The 21,381-nt window shown below is 40.4% G+C and overlaps 1 protein-coding gene across 3 annotated transcripts; it reads left to right on the forward strand.

Moving 5' to 3' along the window:
• Positions 1 to 5,508: 5,508 nt before the first annotated feature.
• On the forward strand, positions 5,509 to 20,435 carry RB195_002853 (uncharacterized protein; the record flags this gene model as incomplete). 3 transcript variants are annotated; one of them, XM_064200293.1, is made up of 18 exons in its annotated part: positions 5,509 to 5,638; positions 5,695 to 5,827; positions 9,637 to 9,702; positions 9,926 to 9,980; positions 11,128 to 11,267; positions 12,073 to 12,179; positions 15,432 to 15,523; positions 15,589 to 15,702; positions 15,753 to 15,878; positions 15,971 to 16,081; positions 16,347 to 16,507; positions 16,654 to 16,786; positions 16,845 to 16,962; positions 17,110 to 17,216; positions 17,706 to 17,872; positions 20,024 to 20,142; positions 20,209 to 20,334; positions 20,392 to 20,435. In XM_064200293.1, the coding sequence occupies 18 exons, from the start codon at positions 5,509 to 5,511 to the stop codon at positions 20,433 to 20,435; spliced, it is 2,049 nt and encodes a 682-aa protein (XP_064056173.1). The 3 variants fall into 3 exon arrangements, with proteins under 3 accessions (XP_064056173.1, XP_064056174.1, XP_013307653.2); XM_064200292.1 differs by lacking the exon at positions 11,128 to 11,267 and adding an exon at positions 7,539 to 7,632 and having other exon boundaries at positions 5,695 to 5,789; XM_013452199.2 differs by lacking the exons at positions 5,509 to 5,638; positions 5,695 to 5,827; positions 9,637 to 9,702; positions 11,128 to 11,267 and having other exon boundaries at positions 9,934 to 9,980.
• Positions 20,436 to 21,381: the final 946 nt, after the last annotated feature.

Here is a 21,381-nt window from a genome sequence, read left to right on the forward strand (position 1 = left end):
GATAACTAACTTGAGATAACATAGACAACACCCAAAACAGACTTTAGAAATGCTTCACATCGAAATTCCCCCCGTTTTTTCACTCCAGTTATAGCATCCAGCTGTCTGAATTCTGTTAGATTTTCGCTGCAAACTATCTAACAAAAAAATGTTTCTAAAAACATTTGTCGTTTTGTGTTTGAAAGAGGAATGTTTAAAAAACACCCTAGAAGCTTGGGTAACATGCTGGAGAATATTTTGAGAGACCCTATTCAGTTTCCTAAGGCAGCTGTTTCAATTTGTTCTGATGCAAATGACATTGTTATCTACGTGAACTATGGCTTAGCTCGTTGACCCGTATGCGGCATAATATGGATGTTCATACGAATTGGATTATGAAAGTGGATTTTGAAAAGCCACACTGTGCTGCGTCCATGGGCATTTGAATACGGGATTTGTGCTAGGACCGTGTGTGAAAGATAGCGACTGCTCTTACCCGCCAGCAAGTTGCAAGCTGAACCTATGCTACTCCAAAAAAAATGAGACATCATCTTACCGCGCTCAATACTGAAGTAAGATTAAAGAAACTTGTTGATTTATATCATTCAGTGCGAATTCCAAGCGAAGTCAAATCCAGTTACTCCAACACAGTATATATTTCAACTTTTTATTTTTCATTCGAACCGTCAATCCCAATGAAACAGGACCTATACCGCGTCAAGCTAGTGAAGGAATTGAGACTTTCGCACTACGTGTTAAAGAGTCTACTGAGAACAACTCTCATAAAACAATGGTGAATTTGCTTGCTCCTACTCAAGAAAAAAAACAATCTCGACGGCGACATGCGTCAGGAAGAGCCTTTTGATGACGATTATGTAGTTAATTTCATTATGGTACCCTAAAGAATCGTACTTCAGTCGCTTCCGACAAAATCAAGTCAGAACAGAGGACTGAGGAACTTACCACCAAACCTCATCAACACGCTAGCAAGGCTCTTTACTCGTTGCTTGTCGGAATGCAAGGTTCGTAAGCAATGGAAGACCAGCGAGACTGAGAACTTCATTTAAAGGCTGTGCGGCTAACCTTCCATCCCTCAAATCCTCGCCGCTCTACCGCTCTAAGATGGTTTTTCGTTAATACGTTAATACAGTAAAAGCCGTAAGATGGCGCCCTGTTGGAACGTAGTAGGCATCCATGATCGACAGCTGCATTAACCTCTAGAGTACTTATTTCTGACTCGTAAGTGACGGTATGTCCTTCACGCGTTAGCCTTTCCATAGGGGCTCCATTAGTGACCTTCTCAACTAAGGTCATATTTCTAATCGGCGGATTTTTTTTTCAGTGGCCCCAAGCTGGCGCGCGAAATCGTACCGCACGTTCCTGTGTTCCTTCTTCTATTTTCCGACGGCTGACTAGTATATGAGGACCGGTTTGTGTTTGTTCGGCCATGTTTGCGTTTAAATTTGAATTTACTTCGTTATCTCGTAAATTTCGAAAGTATTTAGATCCATCTGAAACCGTTGTTCGGCCGCGCTCATCCAGAGGCTGGCCTTAGCCAGACATCTGCTATCTTAACCCATCCATCTCATCCATTGTTTTGTTAACCTACTACTACCATTATTGTATCAGTGTATTAACGATAAGGTATGGTCCAATGGACCCTGCTAGTGTGCAGAGGTGAAACTTAAGAGAAGCGAGGAAAACTGCGAGAGCACCGATGAAGGAGCCAGGGCGGGAGGATTGGTGCACTGGCCACGCGTACGTATGGGTTCGGAGAGACCAAGCTGTTGTATGATGGTTTAGCACAGCACGAGCCTTTGCGGATCTGGGCAATCGTGTCCAGGTCTCGCCACTGCTTCACCATGACGCAGACCTGAGGCACGACAACCGTGTTTCTCAGCCTACTGCATTGTCACCCATCACTAGACTTTCTGGTTCTTTTTTTTTCTCAATGCATTTATGAAGTGCAGCGGAAATGCCCTTTATGTTTTCTTTCTGCTGAGAAAACCAGCAATAAACAAATGGTTGCGGAAGAGGAGTTTTTCAAAGCAGTTTTTTTTAAGTCTTCAGACAAAAGAGAGTGTCGGAGTAGAAGTAGGAAAAAGAGTTATTGCTGCTATTACCGCAATCCTTGATATGCTTTTCGGAACTCAGATTTCTGTTTTTATCTCAATACTCTACCGATATCTTATTCGACACCTTATGCATACCTAATTTCTTGCGACAGACATTTTTTTATTCGTGTTGAGAAGCGCAAATTTTTGTAAGGCTATTCTAGCTCATTCGATGAATATTCGGTTTTGAACGGTGAGCTTTGAATACTGGAAATAATAACATAAATACTAGAATTTATTACGAGCATGCAGTTATATGCATTCATAAAATTACCTTATATGCAGGAATGTATGCGTTTGTTGTGCGGCTGTTTGAAGACCAATTCTTCTACAATTTGTCTTGGTTGAAATGCTTCAATGAAGCTGTAAGAAAGAATAAAGGACACAGAGTTAGCCAGACCTTTTGTGATTGGGGTTCGTCTTTGCTTTCGACTTCAATGGATCGTCAGAGATATATAAATGCGTGTACGACCTATGCAATAATGTGAAGAGACGAGTCTGGTACAAATTTGTCGAACTCGTAGGTATGATGGAAGGGGGATGTAGCCCAGTCAATAAAAGGTTCGGCTGCGACTGTGAGACTCGCTCGGGGCTTTCGAAACCGCCCTAGGCTAACAAAACTCGATCGTATCGAGGTCGATAAGTTAGGAAAATGTTGGTATCCGACCCGTTTAGTAGGAAGGGATGGTGGTGTGCTTGGTTGACTTTAGGTTGGGATTCGAACGATCGACCGTCTTGGTCGCAGCCGGTCTTCTTATCGAATCTAAAAAAGCATTGAAGTGAACAAGTACACTTCATTTCACAATTGCCGTAAAGTAAATGTCAAACCGATCGCAACGGATTTTTCTGGATGCAGATTTTCCTGGATCTTTTTGCATGAAGCCCTCCAAGATAAATACAATTAAATAAATAAGTCATTATTTATTTAATTGTATTTATCTTGGAAGTAAATTATTTTATATTGATTCTACCCTTAGAATGTGACGTACATATTATTAATATCCAATGCTCGTAGCCATCTTGGAAATCTGCCTATCGCGACCCCTCTTTGAAAATAATTACTACTAGTATACGAATGAAAACTAAGGTGGAAACACGCACAAAACCTGTTCCATTGGCAGGGATTTTGCGTGCAAAACAGATTTTCAGTGGGGCTCCCTCGTCACTCAAATTATTTCATGAGTTTTCAGAAAACAGAATCTTGTCGTCGATGTTTTAGTTGTGGAAGTTTCTCCCATTTATAATTCATTCTCGATATTTCAAATTTTTCACCGCGAAGAAGTAGGAAATTTCCTTTTCTTCTTAGGGAATATTTTGTTAAAATTATGGAAAAATGAAAATGTAGTATTCTTCGCAAAAAACAGTGTTGTAAAGTAGAAATCCAATTGAAAAAGTGCATCTGCACATCATGTCGGCGCTATCTCAACATTAGAAAAAGTGGTTCTTTTTTTCGGAGAAAACAACTTTTGTTTGCACTGGATAAATTTTGCTCAATTCTGACGTTGTCAGCGTCCACTCAAAACTCTTCCCGAAGGTCCTACATATCCTTCCGCACACGCGATCACTCGATATTCTTCACTCATGTGCTAGCAACCGGATTAGTGTTCCATATTCCTACTCTGTCATAACACCGTTGCTTTTACCGTGATTATTTGTTTTTGCAGCCAAAAATTGAGCGAGAACTGGTCCCTTTACTAGCCTACTTACTTTTACTTTTAACTACTTTTACTGGCTGAAAACTTAACACGCCTGCTCACTATCTCAGCTGTTTACGCTTTGATGCCGGCGCTGTTTTCTTTTGTTTATTTTCTCTAAATCAGAAGCAATCTTTCTCGAATTCAAACAAAAATTGTACGGATACTTAATGAATCAGAGGATTAAGATGCAATTTTCAGGCAACATCCTTTTTCCTAGAAAAAAAGCTAAAAATTTGTCATTCCTGATTTCCACAGCAACTCACAACTATTTATCAAGATTTTGTTCTCCTTTTAAGCCTCTAAAGTGTCCGATGTCTTTCCATCAAAAAGCCCTTTGAACTCTTCGAGGAAGGGAAGTCGGATGTGACGGTTGAAAGCCTTAAGGATCACAATTCTTTGGGACTCTACCCTCTTGTTGTTCTAATTCTTGTTTTTCTTTAATTGACGCAGCAGTAGACAAGCAGCTGACAATGAAACTATCCATAAACAACTTCTTTGATCTCGGTGATTTCGTTGATCTCCGTTCCCCGAATCTTCCAGGACACAACGTCTCGTCTGTTAAAAGCGTATCCGACGAAAATGAGTGTTTGGCTTAATGTTGAACTCATTTTCGATGCTCATAATACAGCACCTGGCGCGGCAACGAAAACAACCGATTTCCATTCCACAATCGCGCACATCCCAGGCATATCGATCGTTCTCTCTTCATTGACATCTCATCCTAATTTTTCGAGTTTTTTTTTTTCTTCTGTTCACGCCCTCGCTAGTATAAACGTTGAATTTCACGAAAACACAATCCTACACAGAATTGATCCGTACTCGTTTGCATTCTTTTTCTATCTTTTCACCATGTATTTACTGTATTGGTCCTCACCACACGGTTTTGGCACATCTTTGAATATAATAAATGAATGAATGAATAAATAAATAAATAAAAACATTGAGGTGTTTTTTTTTCGTATTTAATGTCACCTTCGTCACTGTTAAAAAATTAAAAAAATCTCACTAGTCGTTTTTTGGTGTATTTTCTGCCCCTTTTTAAACACTTCACACCCAGACGCGTTAAACAATTTTTTTTATTTCCTATTACACCAGAGACACAGAGAAAGGTTGCACAAAGGGAGGTTCCTCCTCACTTCCCATCGATCGCTGCTTCTATATAAACATGGAAGCAGCAAAACAGTCCTTCAACTAGCAACAAAGCGAAATTCTGCTACTCGCTCGAACTCGCACAAGCAAAAATCGTGATCCTCAAATGTTATTTTCACGGATGCTCTTTTAAAATATGTTTCCTCACTATTATCTTTGTGAAATAAGTCTGCTCATTAGAAAATAAACATGTTACCTTCCCTCATTTCCTGAAAGTTGATCCTGAACTCTATTAGAATCTTGAGAAGTCATTTTTTCACAGGATAATGGTAGCATTACTCGCCTTTGTGTTTTTGTGTTCCTCAATTATTACTGTTAAGTTGATGGTATTTTGAAAGCGATGGTGTTTTAAGTGATGGAATTTTTGAGATTGAAACTCACGCAAAAACACAAGAAAAAAACAAACATGAAAAAAAAACACGAAAAAAGAGTTTGGCGTTACCTTACACGTTATTTGAAAGAAGAGAATTTCATTCTCTACAATAAAGCGCTCTTGATTTTCTTATGATAATCTAATTTTTTTCAAATTTTGAATCAATAAAGTGTCATGGAGTGCCAGATCGACAAAAATGATAATTTCCGACATCATTTTCTTTGCGCTTGGTCGAGATGCCAAAGCCATAGAAGCTGCTCGGGAGATTTGTAAGGTGTATGGAGAAGACTCAATGGCAGTAATAACGGCGTTATTTGGTTTAATTGGTTCAAAGAAAGCAACTTTGCCCACAAAGATGCGATTCCATCCGGACGTTCTGTAGAGTTCGACGAGGAGCGATTGAGTCAACTTTTGTGCGAAAATCTTCGTCACACGAAAAGAGATTTGGCTGAGCAGATGGCATGTGATCAAGTGACGGTAAATCGAATCCATGAAGAAAGTCATGAGCGAAGACGGTGTCGAAAATGCTCATTTTTGTCCACTTGACAGTTCATTTTATTGAACTTGACAGCGCCAGAAACTTTATCCTTTTTCTTAATGTTTCCGAAAAAAGATATTTTCCTTAGTCTTTTTTCTCCGATAATCTCTCCTCAGAAATAGCAAAACACGAGATCCAATCGCCCATTCCTAAGTAAACATGTGAATATCCGCACGTTTTTTTTTGGAATTTTTTTCTGTAGAAGATCATTTTCTGCCTCTCTAGAACTTTATTCATTTCAGCAATGTTGCTTACTTTGAAAAGAGGAAAATGAAGACGCGATAACTGATCGCCAGCTTGTTCCATAGTTTTTTTCCTGGCTGCTGGACCTCTCAGTACACATGTAGTATTTTCAAGGCCATCGCGGTTGTGTGAATGATGCATATTGTTAATACGCATGATTAACGCTTTAGTGTCGCTGTCTCCGTCAGAGCATTCAGAGTCAAACGTATAATAGATGTAATCTACACTCTCAAATGCCTCATCAGCAGAAACTATTCTTTTATGAGAATCATCCGGAAGCTCCCAAAGATCAAAGTGCTGAAAACCTCGATCCATGCTCCAGCAGTTCTATTGCGACGACGTTAGCAAGACATCGTGTAATAGAATTGCTCCGCCATTAGTAATTGGAGTGCTATCATATGACCCTCGTAGATCAATACCCACGAAAGTCCTGATAGATGCAATGCCGGTTCCTTGGTTACAGCTGTGCACTCTTCATTTCTATTCCGTTCTTCCTTTTCTGGATTTTTGGTTTATATGTGGACGTCTTTAGAGCCCTGCGGACCATAATCTCGTGTTCGCACGGACGACAACGATAACTTTGTCAAAAAAAGGTTCCGGTACCGTTGTTCAGATGAGTTCCAAAAGTCCTCGATGAATTTTTCTTTGTCATAAAGCGTCGACGTTCTTTTAATGGAATATAAAGTAACTGAGCAATTTTTCCGACTACTTACTACATACTTCCTTCTATTTCGTTGACTGGATATTGTATAAATACCTCAAGGTGTCATGAAGTTGCGTTTCTAACTGAGTAAACATTTTAAGTAGTTTGGAGTCAAAGGCAGCACGAAACTGAAGATATTGAGATGTCTCGTGGACCATATAGAACTCGTTGTGCAGATTAGAAATACGAGCGTGTTCACCCTCAATTCTCCCTGATCGTCCTGAAAAACGGCATGGCTCGTGGATGCGACCTCTGTGCGAGGGTAGCGGACTATAAAACATCGCAGAAGCTTCTATCCACACCGCGAATCCTACATTGTCCATGAAAGATCCCAACACCGTCAGTTTCGTGGTGTGCTGCTTTCAAAAACGAGGATCACAAATTTTTTCTCGGGATTTTTATTCGGTATTTAGCTTTTTTCCTGTTCTTGGCTCGGTTTTTGCTTTGCTTTCCCGGAAGGAGTCGTGATCTCGCATCCAATTTATTCCATTGGGCAGAAGTCTTTGTACCGAGATCGTAAGAACTCTGTGGGCGTATAAACTTTGTGTGTTTAAAAAATTTGTGGTTAAAAAGATCGAAAAAGTTACCCTCGAGTTAAGCAAGACACACTACAATCATTAATACAGTGGCAGTGGAGCAGAAATTTCTGTTAAAGTAATTACTATGCTTTTGGGATCAAGAAACACCTAGCCTCAGTCGGGTCCCTGACCTGTTTTGATAGTGACGGTTTGTAGTAATTCAGGCATTTATTCTGTGCGATGGGGATGCGTGTAAAGAGGGTCCCGGCGGAATTTCGAGCATTCTCCGAACATGCCTCAACAGAGCAATTAGCGATGGTGCGTGTCCTAAAGAGATTCACCTTTGTTGCTACCTGAAAAGCTGACTCTGCTTACCTACAGCTAATCACACGCTTCATCACTGGCTAGGATATAATTCACTATCTACTAAATTGTTTCGGAGAATCAGCTATTAGATATTATACTGGAATTTTGTGATGTAAGATGAACTTGTAATCGTACTAGAAGCAAGAGAAATTCTCACGTGAAATATGAGATAAGGATATATTAAATGCCTTCAGATTACGTGTATAAAAATTTACGTATATTACTTATATATAAAAATTTTCATTAAAACGGAATATTCCAGCTTTCAAAAGTAAAGGTAATGAGAATTATCGTTTTCCTGTAACTCCCAAACTTTTTGTAGCCTAATTTATTTTATGAGGGAGGGAGCTTCTGTATCTCTATCTTCTTGGAACTTACAGGAAGAAAAAGAGTTCAAATTTGATAAGATTTTTAAACTTTCTGAAGGTAATAGGGAGAAAAACTCACTTCCTTTCTTTATTAGTACACCATATAAACTCCTATGTACTTCTATCTAACTCTATTGTTCTTTGACTTATTCGGTAATTTCGACAGCTCATACCACTCTTTGCATATTTCCTTGTAACTTGTAAGTTCTTTGCGTCTCTGTGGGCAGAAAAACATCTAAGACGGTTGTCTGCGTCCTCGTGAACGACCGGAGCGTGACCTCGTCGAGGTATGTTCGCGTATCCGCCGGCATATCCACTGGACACGTAATGTCTCGAGGCATTCGCGGAGAATCCGCCGAGACCCTCTTTGCCGTTCCCCGGGCGATGGCCTCTCCAATCGAAAACAAATAACAGAAAGATGTCAGTAAGGTTCATGGTGTTCTGCGAGTAGTTCAATCTCTGTTTCCTTTGAAAAGTTGCTACAAGAAGAGGTGACTTCGAGAGACTCGACGATAAATTCTCTTTCAAAACGCGCGCTGCAAAGGTGTTCCATGATCACGTTGGGATTAGGAAGATGAGCTAGAATGTGCTCTAACTAAAGAGCGGACATAAAGCGTAAAGACCTTGTTGCTCCATAAAATGGGCCAGGAACACTTCTAATGAAAGGGACAAATTCGTGCCCTTATTTTACCAATATATTTAAAAAGTTAGTTATCTAATCTGGTAGCACTTTATTTTTGCTGCAATTATTGTATACAACCTTGTAAACTCTTTCCATCTCAAACTTGACTCTACAGAGATACTGTTCTGTGAGCTCTTCACGTGAAAAGAAGCAGTAGAAGTTCTCACCCTCAAAAAAAAAAGATGAGAAAAAAAGAAAAAAAACTGATGGTCACGGTAAATTCTTGTGACCTCTCCTGGCTTATCGCCGACTATGGCTATGATCTTACTGCGTGCAAAGACATTGGGAATTTCGAGTACACCGTAACGTTGCTCAGACGTAAAATAAATTATAGATCCTTTCTTTCTCTCGAGAGACGTTCTCGAATGGACCGATAAAGTGAGTTCACGGAACTCTGTATTCACTCGAGGATTGGGCTTTTCTTTTCTTTTCTGATTTGAAGAGCACTGCTGTCAATAACATTGAAGACGAGGATGCGCCTTTATTAATATTTCCTCTGTCTGGTTCTCGCTCCTTTAGCTTTCCTTTATACAGCAGAGAAATACTCATTATCTACTCCTGCCCGTTATTTTTCTAACCATCCTAAGATCTATCGATTAGAGAGGCGAGATTTGAGTCTTTGGATCCGGAAGAAATATTAACAGTAGCTGATTATCTTTGGACTGACGCCAAAATTGTTACTATATACCACCACTGAGACGACAGCTAAAACACTTGTTACGACGGCAAAAACGTTCCAATCCCTATTCACGACACAATAACTTGTCGGACTTCGCACGACCGTATAGACTGCATATTACAATGCTGTGAGAACACAGCAGTTCAGAAAAAAAAACACGAAACTGGTTGGGGACCAGTTCTCGTGCAGTCATTCTCACTTTGTTCCATCATTCATTGTCTGTCCAGTAGTGCTCTGGATAATTATACTTATCAACGCCTCATTGATCACTTCGACTTTTTGTTCCGCTCAAGGTCAAGGTTGTTTTTTTCGCTCTCTAAAAGTTGCGGTTTCTGTTGATGTTGTTGATGTAACTTAAAAAAAAATCTTTTTTTTGAGGATTTCTTTTTTGAAATACTTTATCTGTCTTCCTTTCACAATCAGTGCTGTCACCAACATCTTCTGATCCGTCTATTTCTGGTCATGTAGATGAGCAATTACTTCTCAATGATATAATTTGAACGACTTTTCTTTCAGTTTCAAAAATGTCGATGACTTCCCCATATCATGGGCGGACATTGAGGAGACATGGGTGAGGAGATTTTTGAGATACCTCTTTCCAATCTCTTCACATATGATTGCCACAGATTATATTTAGCTTTAGACTTCTTGTTTAAGTACTCTAAAGTCTGAGTCTAAACTTCATGACTTCTTGAATTTGCACAGGGTGCAGGTAACAATTCATGGAACAGCATATTCATTATTTAGTACAGGGATTGAATAGACTGACTTATAGCGCTTGTTTTGCATGAGATTTCAAAGTGGGTGCGACTTTTTCGAGTTACTGACCCTCAGTGAGGTGAAAATCTGATCTAGTCACGGATTAACGTGCAGGGCTCCGTGGAAAAATTTAGAATTAGAGTTCTGGAGACAGACATGGAGTAAATAGGACCTCGATTTCCTCTCGACTGTTATTTCACACTTTACTTTCTAATTCTACCCCTCTTGTGGCGTGTAAAAATATTAGCACATAAAAAAGATACTTTGTTCTTCTTATCGTGAACAAAGGTCAATTGAAACGTGGGAGAGGGTTTCCGCTTCGAGTATTAGAATATTACAGACCTGCATCACTTTTACCCCTGCCTTTTGAAGGGCCCTGATGAGTGTTATTGTGTTTACAACATCACGAGAAATGCTAGAAAAAAATGTAGCAGGTTTTGGATACTTGTCCGCCTCCTTGACGTTCTAAGATAGCCCACCAAAATAGTAGTAGTGCTAGTTTCAAATGTGTCATTTTTTTTCTTTTTTTTTAAATTCATCACACTGCTGGTGTTACCCATCCAAAACAGAGGATCAAAGAAGTGTGCTCATAAAAAAAACTTAGTTTGTTAAGATAAATCATGACTCATGTGGACGAAAATAACTAGGAAACGAACTTGTTGATCAACTGAGAACTGAAAATACTTTTTGAGAAACAACAGTAGAAATTTATAACAAGGATTTCTATGAATATTGTCTGTTTTTATTCGAGTTCCATTCGAACCCGTTTGAAATACATTCGAATTCTCTGAAAGCAACTCTTGCGCGGATGTGTTCTATTCTTTTCTGTATTTTTTAAACTTTCTAGGTTATAGTCCTAGTGTATCTTTTCACTTTCAATCACTTTTCTTCCAATACCGGTTACAACATAATGGCCCACAAAAAAAAAGAAAACCACATGAGCGTTCTTTGTGCATGAGACAGCGAACATTCGACAAGTATTCGTTCCGGAGCGAGCAAATCAATACAAACACAAAAGTGCACTCACGCTCGACCACAAGCCGTTCCCTGATCATCACGCGATGCTTCACGATCCCTTCTTGCTTCAGAATCATCAACAGTCAGTATCATCTTCTCAGATCCTTGATTTTTTCCGATAGTTTTTATCCAGGGAGGTACGTGTATCTAAGCTTGCCGAGTTGCTCGTAGACATTCTGCAAAACAGCGCAAACGTATTTCGTTCATCTCCGTCTCACTGTATTAGTATTTTCCTACAGTATTTTTATCAGTAAACTAAATCGGTCATACTACTACCAACTCCGAGTTATAACTGTTTATTGTTTATTTTATTGTGCGCTTAGAAGGCGATTTAATAAATAACTGTGGAATGATGAATTCACCCTCTTTATTATCCAGTCGACAATGTAGATGAGAGGTGAAGCGATTATTTACTTAAAGCAGTTCTTCTCCTTCTTGTATGGTTTGAGAAAAGCATTACCGCTCATAACGCCTCCACAGTTTCCTAATTATCTTTCAGGTTACTTGATATAAAAAAGGAATTAGCTAGTTGAAGCATTTCCGGGAAACTGAAGAAAAACCGGAAATAAGAGGTCGAAAAGATACTATGCGATACAACTACCGTAATACACGTTTTTTTCTCGTTTCACATACACTACATACTTCCTCCCTGTGCCTAATCTCAATCAGGACGCACTCGTCCGGTTTTGCGCAGACTCTGGTCGATGTTGACCCATTGGGAAACAAAGCACTTTTATTTTCCGTAGGAAGACCATGAATTATGTGGGAATTAAGAAATTTTCCAAAGAATGTCTGCCGATACTTCTGGGCTAAAACACATGAAGTTTGGATCCAAAATTACAGATCAATGTAGTTTTGAAAAGTTTTCTCAGGACTCTTTGATTTAGAGGCTTCGACGACGGACACTTTTCTACACACCTGGAACATTTATGTAGCCTGAAATTGTCTGATGTTACATCCAAACACAGGAAGACCAGCATTATTTGCACGATAGGTGAGTTTTAAATGTGTCTATACTATAAGTATGGAAAATATGAATAATGGAAGGTATTTGTTGAAAGGTACGTTTGAGGAAAGTCACGTTCTCTGCCGTCCCCTTGAAACAAAACGCGCATTGTGATCGTTCCATAACGACAAAAATAACTTCGATGAGACAGCAGCGATCACGAAGACTTCTCTTGAAAACTAGCCGTTGGTCTTGAAGTTGAAATGATGGTTACAATTATAGATATATTGTCATAGAGAGAATACCTAGAGAATACTGATAAAGAGAAAAATTTGAAAATAGGATCATACATCTGAGATCATACACCGAGTTCGCGTACAAAAACATCTGAAAAATTTCCAATCTATTTTCGCTGAAAACCAGTGGTAGAGAGGAGTTCGGAACACCAACAATATAAAAACTTCGTCTACAAGTTTGACTGTTACCTGCACGTGATATGGTCCTGCTTTCAGCATACACAATCACACAGCATATGCCTTAGGAGCGTACGAGCTATATAACCTCCCAAATACTGCAAAAGGTGCTGCCGTCCAGCACGCTGTCAGATCCCATACCCTGGCTGGTCCAACGTCTGACAGGAACATGGAAACCTTGGCAACAAACATCCAAACCCTAATGTTGAAATCCCGATCGCTGTCAAGTGAAATCCAACAAAAGGCTCTGTCTAGAATATTGCGATACCTGCATGCATCATTCGCTCAATTGCGGGAAACACGGATCAATGTTCGCAGAGAATTCAATCTCTGGATCATAAGTCTTAACGCAGCTGCGGAAACCACTGAAGACTACAAAAACTATTCCTTTCGTTATTATGGTCCTCAACGGTTTACGTTGAACTCAGTTCGCTGATAACCAAGATTCCAAGCCGGCATGCGGTAATTGTCGGAATTGATGCAAATGCAAAGATAGGACTTGAACAACAATCTGATGTGCTTGAAAGGTGGTATTATCAAACCTCGGACAATATGAAAAAAAAAACGTTTGCATGGCATTGGCAAACGTTTGCAAACAGAAAAATATCAATAGTGCTCCCACGTTTAAGAGGAATCGTCGCCGTCATCCAGCTTGGCGTGGCAGTGGACAAATCCTTCAACACCAGAGAAGCAGCGCAAGCGGAAGACGCTAACTCTCAAACTTCAGCTCGAATACCTTCTAACAATGAACATGTGAAAATCTAGAGTTGTCTGGCATCAATTTCTACCACCTTCCGATTCTTTTCAGCTTAACGGTACGATTCCAAAAAATAAGCCGTGTAGTTCCATTTCAACCGAAGCTCTACTTGGAGGTCTGATACATGACAAATGTAAAAAAAAAACTTTGCCATCAACTACAGGCCAAGAAGACAATGAATGACCCCGCTTTTTCTACTAAATATATATAGGACACTGCAAAAGAAACGCGTTAGGTTTTGTCGGCAAGGAAGAAGTTCGTCTTTGTAATTGTGGAGACGAGATCCACGCACAGTTCTGTGTATGTCTGTGTTGTTCACACTACTGGTGACTTCAGTTAGTAAATTGAGAAGGAACTGAGAAGTTAGCAAATTGAGAAAGAGAACTTTTGAGAAGGAAAGTGATCTTGGTAAGAAACGGATGTCAGGATGGGAAAATTTCGAAAAGACCTGAAAGGAAGAGAATTAGAGAAGAGCTTACGTTCTACTCAGCTAGTTCAACGGTAAGATGAAGAAGTGTAAATCTCCACTACCAAATTAGTCAAAGTAGCGCATGAGATCTGGAAGAAACATTTCAACACTTTGCTGAACCAGTATGCGCCATATGTCTCTGACTCCTCCAACGACCGACATATAGCGTGGTCAGCGCAAAATCACTGTCGGAGTTAGAAATTCTAGTCTTTAACCAGGAAAAATAAAGGAAGTAAAATCTGGCGAATACGATGGAATTAGAAGAAAAGTTGTGGAATCTCGTCTTCCTCCTTGAATTCGTGATATAGCGAAGATCATCCGTCCAATACGGATCGACGAAGGGAAAACTGACCTGTGGAAACACTTTATGACTATTCCTCTTCACAGCTATCTCCGTCATCCGTCACGGAACCCAGGAATTACCAAGAAATATCAGTGCTGCGTGTAATGCACAAGGTTTGTCGTCGATGACATCATGCAAGGAACACCTAAGCAATGCTGACTTGGTTTTAGCAACAGTAAAAACGTCTCTTGGTCGATCTCGGTTACGCTAACGATGATCGATCTCGATTACGCTGATATTAGCTTCAAGCAGCAGTTGCAACACGTTGTTGTGAACGTTGTATCGAAATTAGCTGTAGCTTATGAACTGCAATTCCTTCTAAAATGTAAGCAGATGTGGGTCTCCCTGAAATCCTCAACGGAGTCAGAGTGAACGGACTATTGAACACATGAGTGAGTCCTCTTATTCGTGCTGTATGCTGAAGAACGACGTCAGCTACGAGAGATAAACTTAGTGAACAGACGCCAAAGCTAATTCGGCATTCAATTCATTGACCGAGTGCCTCTGGTCCCTTATCGCCAACGGGCCGAACTGCAAGTCTACCTATTCGCAATTCGCTATATCATGAATCATGATTTACAACTCGAAGATGCAGGCAGCTCCGTCAAAAGTAGTGGAAAAACTTGATTGCATGGAGGGAAAACCGCTTAGACTCAGGCTAAATTTGGCCGATGCCGTGTCACAAAGGGGAAGCTTACGCAGAAATGGATATGGTGTACCGGCGGGTATCGCGTGGAAATCGTCAACAATTTCAAATCAAATCGTCAACAACGGTTTTCCGAAATAGTCACGGAATACAGTTTTCGCTTCTTTAGACACGTTATAGAGAGATTGTCTGATCACCACGTCTAGGTTGCCTTGATGTTGCTCCTTGATTCAAACTGGAAAAGGCATCCAAAGTCTAAAGTCTAAAGGCAAAAAAAAAGTTTCAGACGAAGGTGGTAAAAGAAGATCTGAGGACACTTGACATTGAAAGGCAGTTCAATTGAGGCGTAACGTTTTGCAGAATATTAATGACAGTGAACGGATAGATTTTATACGACTTTATACGAGCTGTAGCTGAAGATCGAACGGGGGAGGAGATGCTCGGATACGTTCAAGGGCGACACACTCCGGCTATGATGCGGATACCGGGATAAGGGCTTAACATCTGCTCGCCGTTTATGTCGAGAGAGTCATAATACAACTGATAAACATTTTTTATGCTAAAACGTCAAGTATTATTTGCAACTTCAGGAAATACTCACTTTTTGTTAAGGACCAGCATGCAACACACTCGAGAAATTGCGAGAAATGATTTCCAATGGAATGAATATTGCTAGACTCAACTTCAGTCATGGATCTCACGAGGTTCCAGCAAATTTCTTTCAATTCACGTTATACGCATTATTATACTAGATACGCGTTAATTATAGGAACATGCAAAAACTATTTCATTGATCCGTGAAGCAGCTAAGGACAACATCGACCCTGTGGCAATAGCGCTTGACACAAAAGGACCCGAAATCCGGACTGGTCTACTTGCCGGGGTTCGTTATAAACAATCTCATTAATTTGTTCGCGGAAACTTTCTTTTCAGGGAAAAGAAGTTGCACTTCAACAAGGAAAAAGTATTCGATTATCCACAGATAGGAAACTTGAAAACAGTGGAACTTGTACGTGTCTCTATGTTGATTATCAGAATTTGCCTCGTGTCGTGAAAAAGGTAGGGTGAGAAAATATGGACCCAGTTGTCTGAATTCCGTGATTCAAATAACTCGATCCACGTTATAGAGCAATATTGTTGAATTATTGTAGGGTTCTCGAATTTTCATTGATGACGGGCTGATCTCTCTAATTGTCGAAGAAACTACCGAAGATTCCGTGATATGTGAAGTGGAAAATGGTGGTGTACTCGGGAACCGAAAAGTACGTTGGGACGGGGCTGCTTATTTTCTCGAGTAATGCATGTGGCTGCGGAATGCAGTATGGTCGTTCCATTTGGTAACGGAAGAACGGATCATAGCCAGGAATTAGCTAGAACTTGGAATAAAAGCTTCCTACTGAAACCTCTCTACTGAACAATTTTCTTTTCTTCCGAACTGTTTTCATTCTTTTATTATCAATTTTCGTCTCCAGTTCGACATAGGACCTTGTGCCTCTAACTAAGTTTACAGTTATCTTATGTGTTCAGGGTGTCAACCTTCCCGGCACCGTTGTGGATTTACCGGCTGTTACCGAGAAGGATAAGTCCGACCTTGAATTCGGTGTTGAACAAAATGTGGACATGATCTTTGCTTCGTTTATGCGAAGTGCTCGTGGAATCCATGAAATTCGGCGAGTTCTCGGTGAAAGGTCTGTTCTATTTTTGTTCTGAAGCGATTCCACAAGCAAATTAAACGTTTTCTCCATTTGTAAAGCTAATTTCTGGAATAAGTGAGAAAAATAATGTGGTTGTCATCAGAAACTGCCTGCACCTCTGTAGTTGGACACACTTTCAGGGGCGAAAAAATCAAAATTATCGCCAAAATTGAATCCGAAGAAGGAGTTGAGAACGCGGACGAGATTGTCGAGGCCGCCGACGGCGTTATGGTTGCACGCGGTGACCTTGGAATAGAAATTCCTCCCGAGAAGGTTATTAGAGATTGTATTTCTCTCATCACTCCACGAGGAAAAAAAAAAGAAATTTCAGGTGTTCCTCGCTCAAAAGATGCTTGTAGCAAAATGCAACCTGGCAGGAAAAGCGGTGATTTGTGCTACCCAGATGCTAGAGAGCATGATCAAGAAGCCTCGTCCAACTAGGGCCGAATGTAAGTGAATTGTGGGTTTATTTAAGGACTCTGTTTTGAGAAAGTCTGAAGAAAAGTGTGAACTAAAGAAATGGACTGGGGAATGACAGAAAAGTCTTCCTAGGACCATGAAGGTAAAAAAAAAACGTCAAAATAAGCATTTTTCAGGCAGTGACGTTGCAAATGCTGTCCTTGACGGAGTAGATTGTGTGATGTTATCTGGTGAAACTGCCAAAGGAGATTATCCTGTAGAAGCTTTACTCATGATGCATTCGGTTCGTAACTTCACAACTGACTTGTGTTTACCTCAGCGACCGCGACGCGTCCGCCGCAACGCAACATTCAATGACAATGTTTTTGTAGCCTCTTTGTAGACCATTCCAATCAAACACTCATCTCGTTGATCTCTGGTAAAGATAAGTACTGGCTTCTATACTCCGTGTTTTCCAAGTTGAATAGCACGGACTCAGTAGCTGCAGTCAAAAAAAAAAGAAAAAAAAAGAATCAAAACATCTAACATGGATATTGTCCTAATGATTTTTTCCCTTACCTTAGACCTCCTGTTTCGTGTATTGTGCGTTCAGGCTCTCACGTCTGCTATTTCTTGAATTTTGACGAGAACAGCCGGTATTTGACGAAAATACGTCGAAAATTGAGACAAACTAAGACCAATAAAATACGCAGCGATATACTGAAAAGGCACAACTGTTCAAACAGTTCTCTCTCTCTCTCTCTTGAAACTCTCCACTTTTTGTTCTTTTCAGATCTGCAAAGAAGCTGAAATTGCCTTCTACTACACCAAATACTATGAAGAGATCATGTTCAACACCAAGAGACCAACCGACCGAACACACACAACGGCTATAGCTGCTGTCTCGGCAGCGGTCTCGTGTATGGCCAGCGCTATCGTTCTAATCACAACCACAGGAAGGTGAGCTGATCCTTTAATGTTTTTTTTTTCGACGATTAAAATTCTATGAGACTCAGGATGCGAAGGTCATATATGCAATTATCACCTTCATCACTTGCATCGGTTGTGCTTCCCGTGCTCGTCGATTTGTTCGAGTGGAAGCCAGTAATACCTACATATTTCCGATTTAGTCCGATCTCGAGCTAGGATTGCCCTGTGGCTTCTTTGCTTGAGAGAGACACGAGGAGCACCGTAAATTTCTTCAAGAGACTTTGCAAAGAAGTCTGACCATTAAGTGTACTTATATACAAGTTGTGTATGAATTAATTGGAAAGTGAGGACTGGTAGCGGTAGCCTTCGAGCCTGCACGAATCGTCTTGGAAATGGATTTTTCGCGCAGATTTCCTTAATGTGAAACGCTTCGGCAAAAATTTTCGAATATTTTATACTGTAGTTTCTTCTATAGAGTCCAATTCAGAGGTGATAGTAATTCTTTGGGAATTCTACCGTTCATCGGAAAATGTGGATGACACATTTCCGTGAATGCCGCTCCCAGAGTGTCACTCGTATTCCGAATATTACGTTCGCCTGTATGGTACATATCGTGCGCCAACTTTGAAGGCATCACCTCACGAATCTGGGGTGGTGTGGGTTTAGGTGGGTTACACTACCTATACGGACTCGCAAGAAGATAGAAGATAGGGCCGGAAGATACGACTTGGAGCCACCTGAAACCCGTTCCGGCGCGCTTTTTTCCACAACTAGTTCGATTGGAGCGCGCCAGACTTGTGCACGCGCCGCATCTTCCGGGCCGTTTTTTTTACGGCAATTAGGAAGAAAGGACGGAATCACCCTCCTCTCCATAATCTATGACCATGTTTAGGCATAACCCACCTGAAACCCGCACCAGCCGGATTCGTGGGGTGATTGCTTTAACTAGACCCATTTTACTAACCTACCCTGAGTTTTTTTGCACCTAATCCCTAACTTATGGACCAAACAATCCTGAAACATGTGCTATTGATCCATATAGCCAGAGATACATGAACTCTTCAAAATAAGCGCACGATCCCTTCCTACAACATCCTGATCAGTCATGAGTCTGTATCTCTGTCATTCTTGTGTGGCGCGCTTGTAATATGTGGTCACCTAGTTTGTGACACATGTCATTCATTACAGTACAAAACCCAACGGGCAGTAAATGTGTCTGCTTCATTTACTATCAAATGTATAAATAAATCGACCTATCTCATGAGAGCTTATTGTGACGCCTGAATCAGAGATCTCGTGGTGTAGTGGTTATCACATCTGTCTAACACACAGAAGGCCGGCGGTTCGAGCCCGCCCGAGATCAAATCTTTGCAAATTGTATGGTTGCTACTTTTGGACGGGCGTATCGCAGTCGGACCTACATAGACATATTTGGATCTTAGTTTACGGTGCAGTGGTTCTCTAGATGCTGCTTTAACTACTTACACATGGTTTATCCGAGATTCCGTATGCTTTTTCAGCGAATTGGTGTATACAAATAATATACGGAAATAATATACGTAATATACGCATAATATACGGAATGTGAGGGTAAAGGAATAAACCACGCTTACAATGGGTTTGGCAAGAATAGGAAATCTCCAAAGGTGTGGGTTGAGTCCTACCAGTGGAGTATCTGCTCTGCACCATCTCACCTTCAGGGATGTCTACCTACTTCTCTCACACATCCCCAGGCTACTTCTCTCCCAAATACCTTCACTTCCTTGGAAGTTGGGTTTGGTGGAGCTCAACACAAGCGCAATCGTTCTTTCCTTGTTCGAACCAATACTGTTCTTCGTGTTCGTTTGACTTCGACAGTGACAATGACATTTCACAATGGCTTGTAAGGTAGAACGTATGGCCTATACAGGAACAAAGAGAGCAAAATAAAAATGGCGAAGTGAGAGTCAATGGAAATCACGTTCAACCCGAAAACTCTCAGGATATTCTGAAAAACGTTGTATGAGGTAGACCTCTTAAGTGTCCTCGTAACGGGCGAGAAATTCGATGGGTTACGGTTTGTATTGTAGCAGCTGTATTTTCAAGTGCTAATGTAATTCATCACCAATGAAGAGAATGTTTTAAATTTAAAATACAGTAGTGGTTTTACATTTTTCTGGATGGCAGTACATGGAGTTTTAGTACGGCCGCTCTTTGTTCTCGCTATCGCCCTCCGGTCCCAGTGATTTCCATCTCAAGAGATGACAGAGTGGCTCGGCAGCTTCATCTTTATCGAAGCGTTTTCCCTTTACATTGGGCAAGTAGGTTTCAGTTCCGCAATTGCACATAATTGCTCTACCACAACTTTATATTCAATTTATTTGCAGAACCACGTCTTGAAGACTGGAAAGAGGACGTCGAACTTCGTATAGAGTACGGTATTAATGCTGGCAAAAAGAGAGGAATAATTAAGGCAGGCGATATGATAATTGTTGTAACTGGATGGCATATAGGTGAATTTCTACAGGTGCATCTCCAAAATTTACACTTTTTTATAACAAGTTTTTTAGGTGCTGGATTCACTAATACTATACGAGTAGTGGTGGCCTCATAAATTTCTATACGACACCTTCCATCCATGCCTTCTAATGTATATTTCACAAACATCAGAATGAATGTTTTTGTTTGCCTTTAACTAATTCGGTAGAAAATATGTGAAATGAGCCTTTCCACGATTTGCAGGAATGCGAAAAGTGGATTTTAATGTTACTTACTTTGTATTCACTTTTTGGCTGTGAAATTTCAGAGAGTAGTCTCTGGCAGCAGTCATACCAATTTATTTATGTTCTTGTTCGAACTATAGCATTATATCCGCAGCGCATCTGAGCCTTTCTTCATTTTTAGGATTCTTTCCACTAAAAGCTGCGAGTTTTTCCAAACTTTTCGAAATGATGAGTTTTCCACTTGACGCCTCTGATTTCAACATGTTCACATTAAGAATTACGTTGAATTTGTGAACAAACCAAATAAATAAATTGTTGACATTTTGTTTATATCCACACGTACATTCCCAAGATAACAATTTTCCAGAAGAACATAAAACACAGTAATTCTCAAAAAATTTTCTAGACAGTTGCTCAAAAATTCACCTAATTACCTGAATATCCAGACCGCCCGTCTTCACCGATCGTGCAGGTCACCATTTCCACTTGTTCCTTTTTCTTCGCAGTCGTCATCCAAGATGTTCGCTAAGTTTCGTGTGTGACGTTGACGAAGTGATTGAGCCGTACACGGCTGGGTTCTTTGGTGGTCCATCTGTGCTGCGAACACATCAGTCAATTTCGCTGACTATCTCTCTTGAGAGTGTTTAGGATTTCTGAGGATCCACTCTAACGTTCTTTTGGGCAATGATTTTGTCGGTTTCTAACACAATGGGGCCAGTACAGCTATATTTGGCTTTCGTTACTCGAGATTATTATCTGTTCGCGGAGACAGGACATTTCTCGTAATTCGGTCGAACTTACGGAGAATTCCTCCAGTCCTATACATATGTGTAGTAT

Source organism: Necator americanus, chromosome IV (genome assembly GCF_031761385.1).
Source record: "Necator americanus strain Aroian chromosome IV, whole genome shotgun sequence".
Classification (NCBI taxonomy): domain Eukaryota; kingdom Metazoa; phylum Nematoda; class Chromadorea; order Rhabditida; family Ancylostomatidae; genus Necator; species Necator americanus.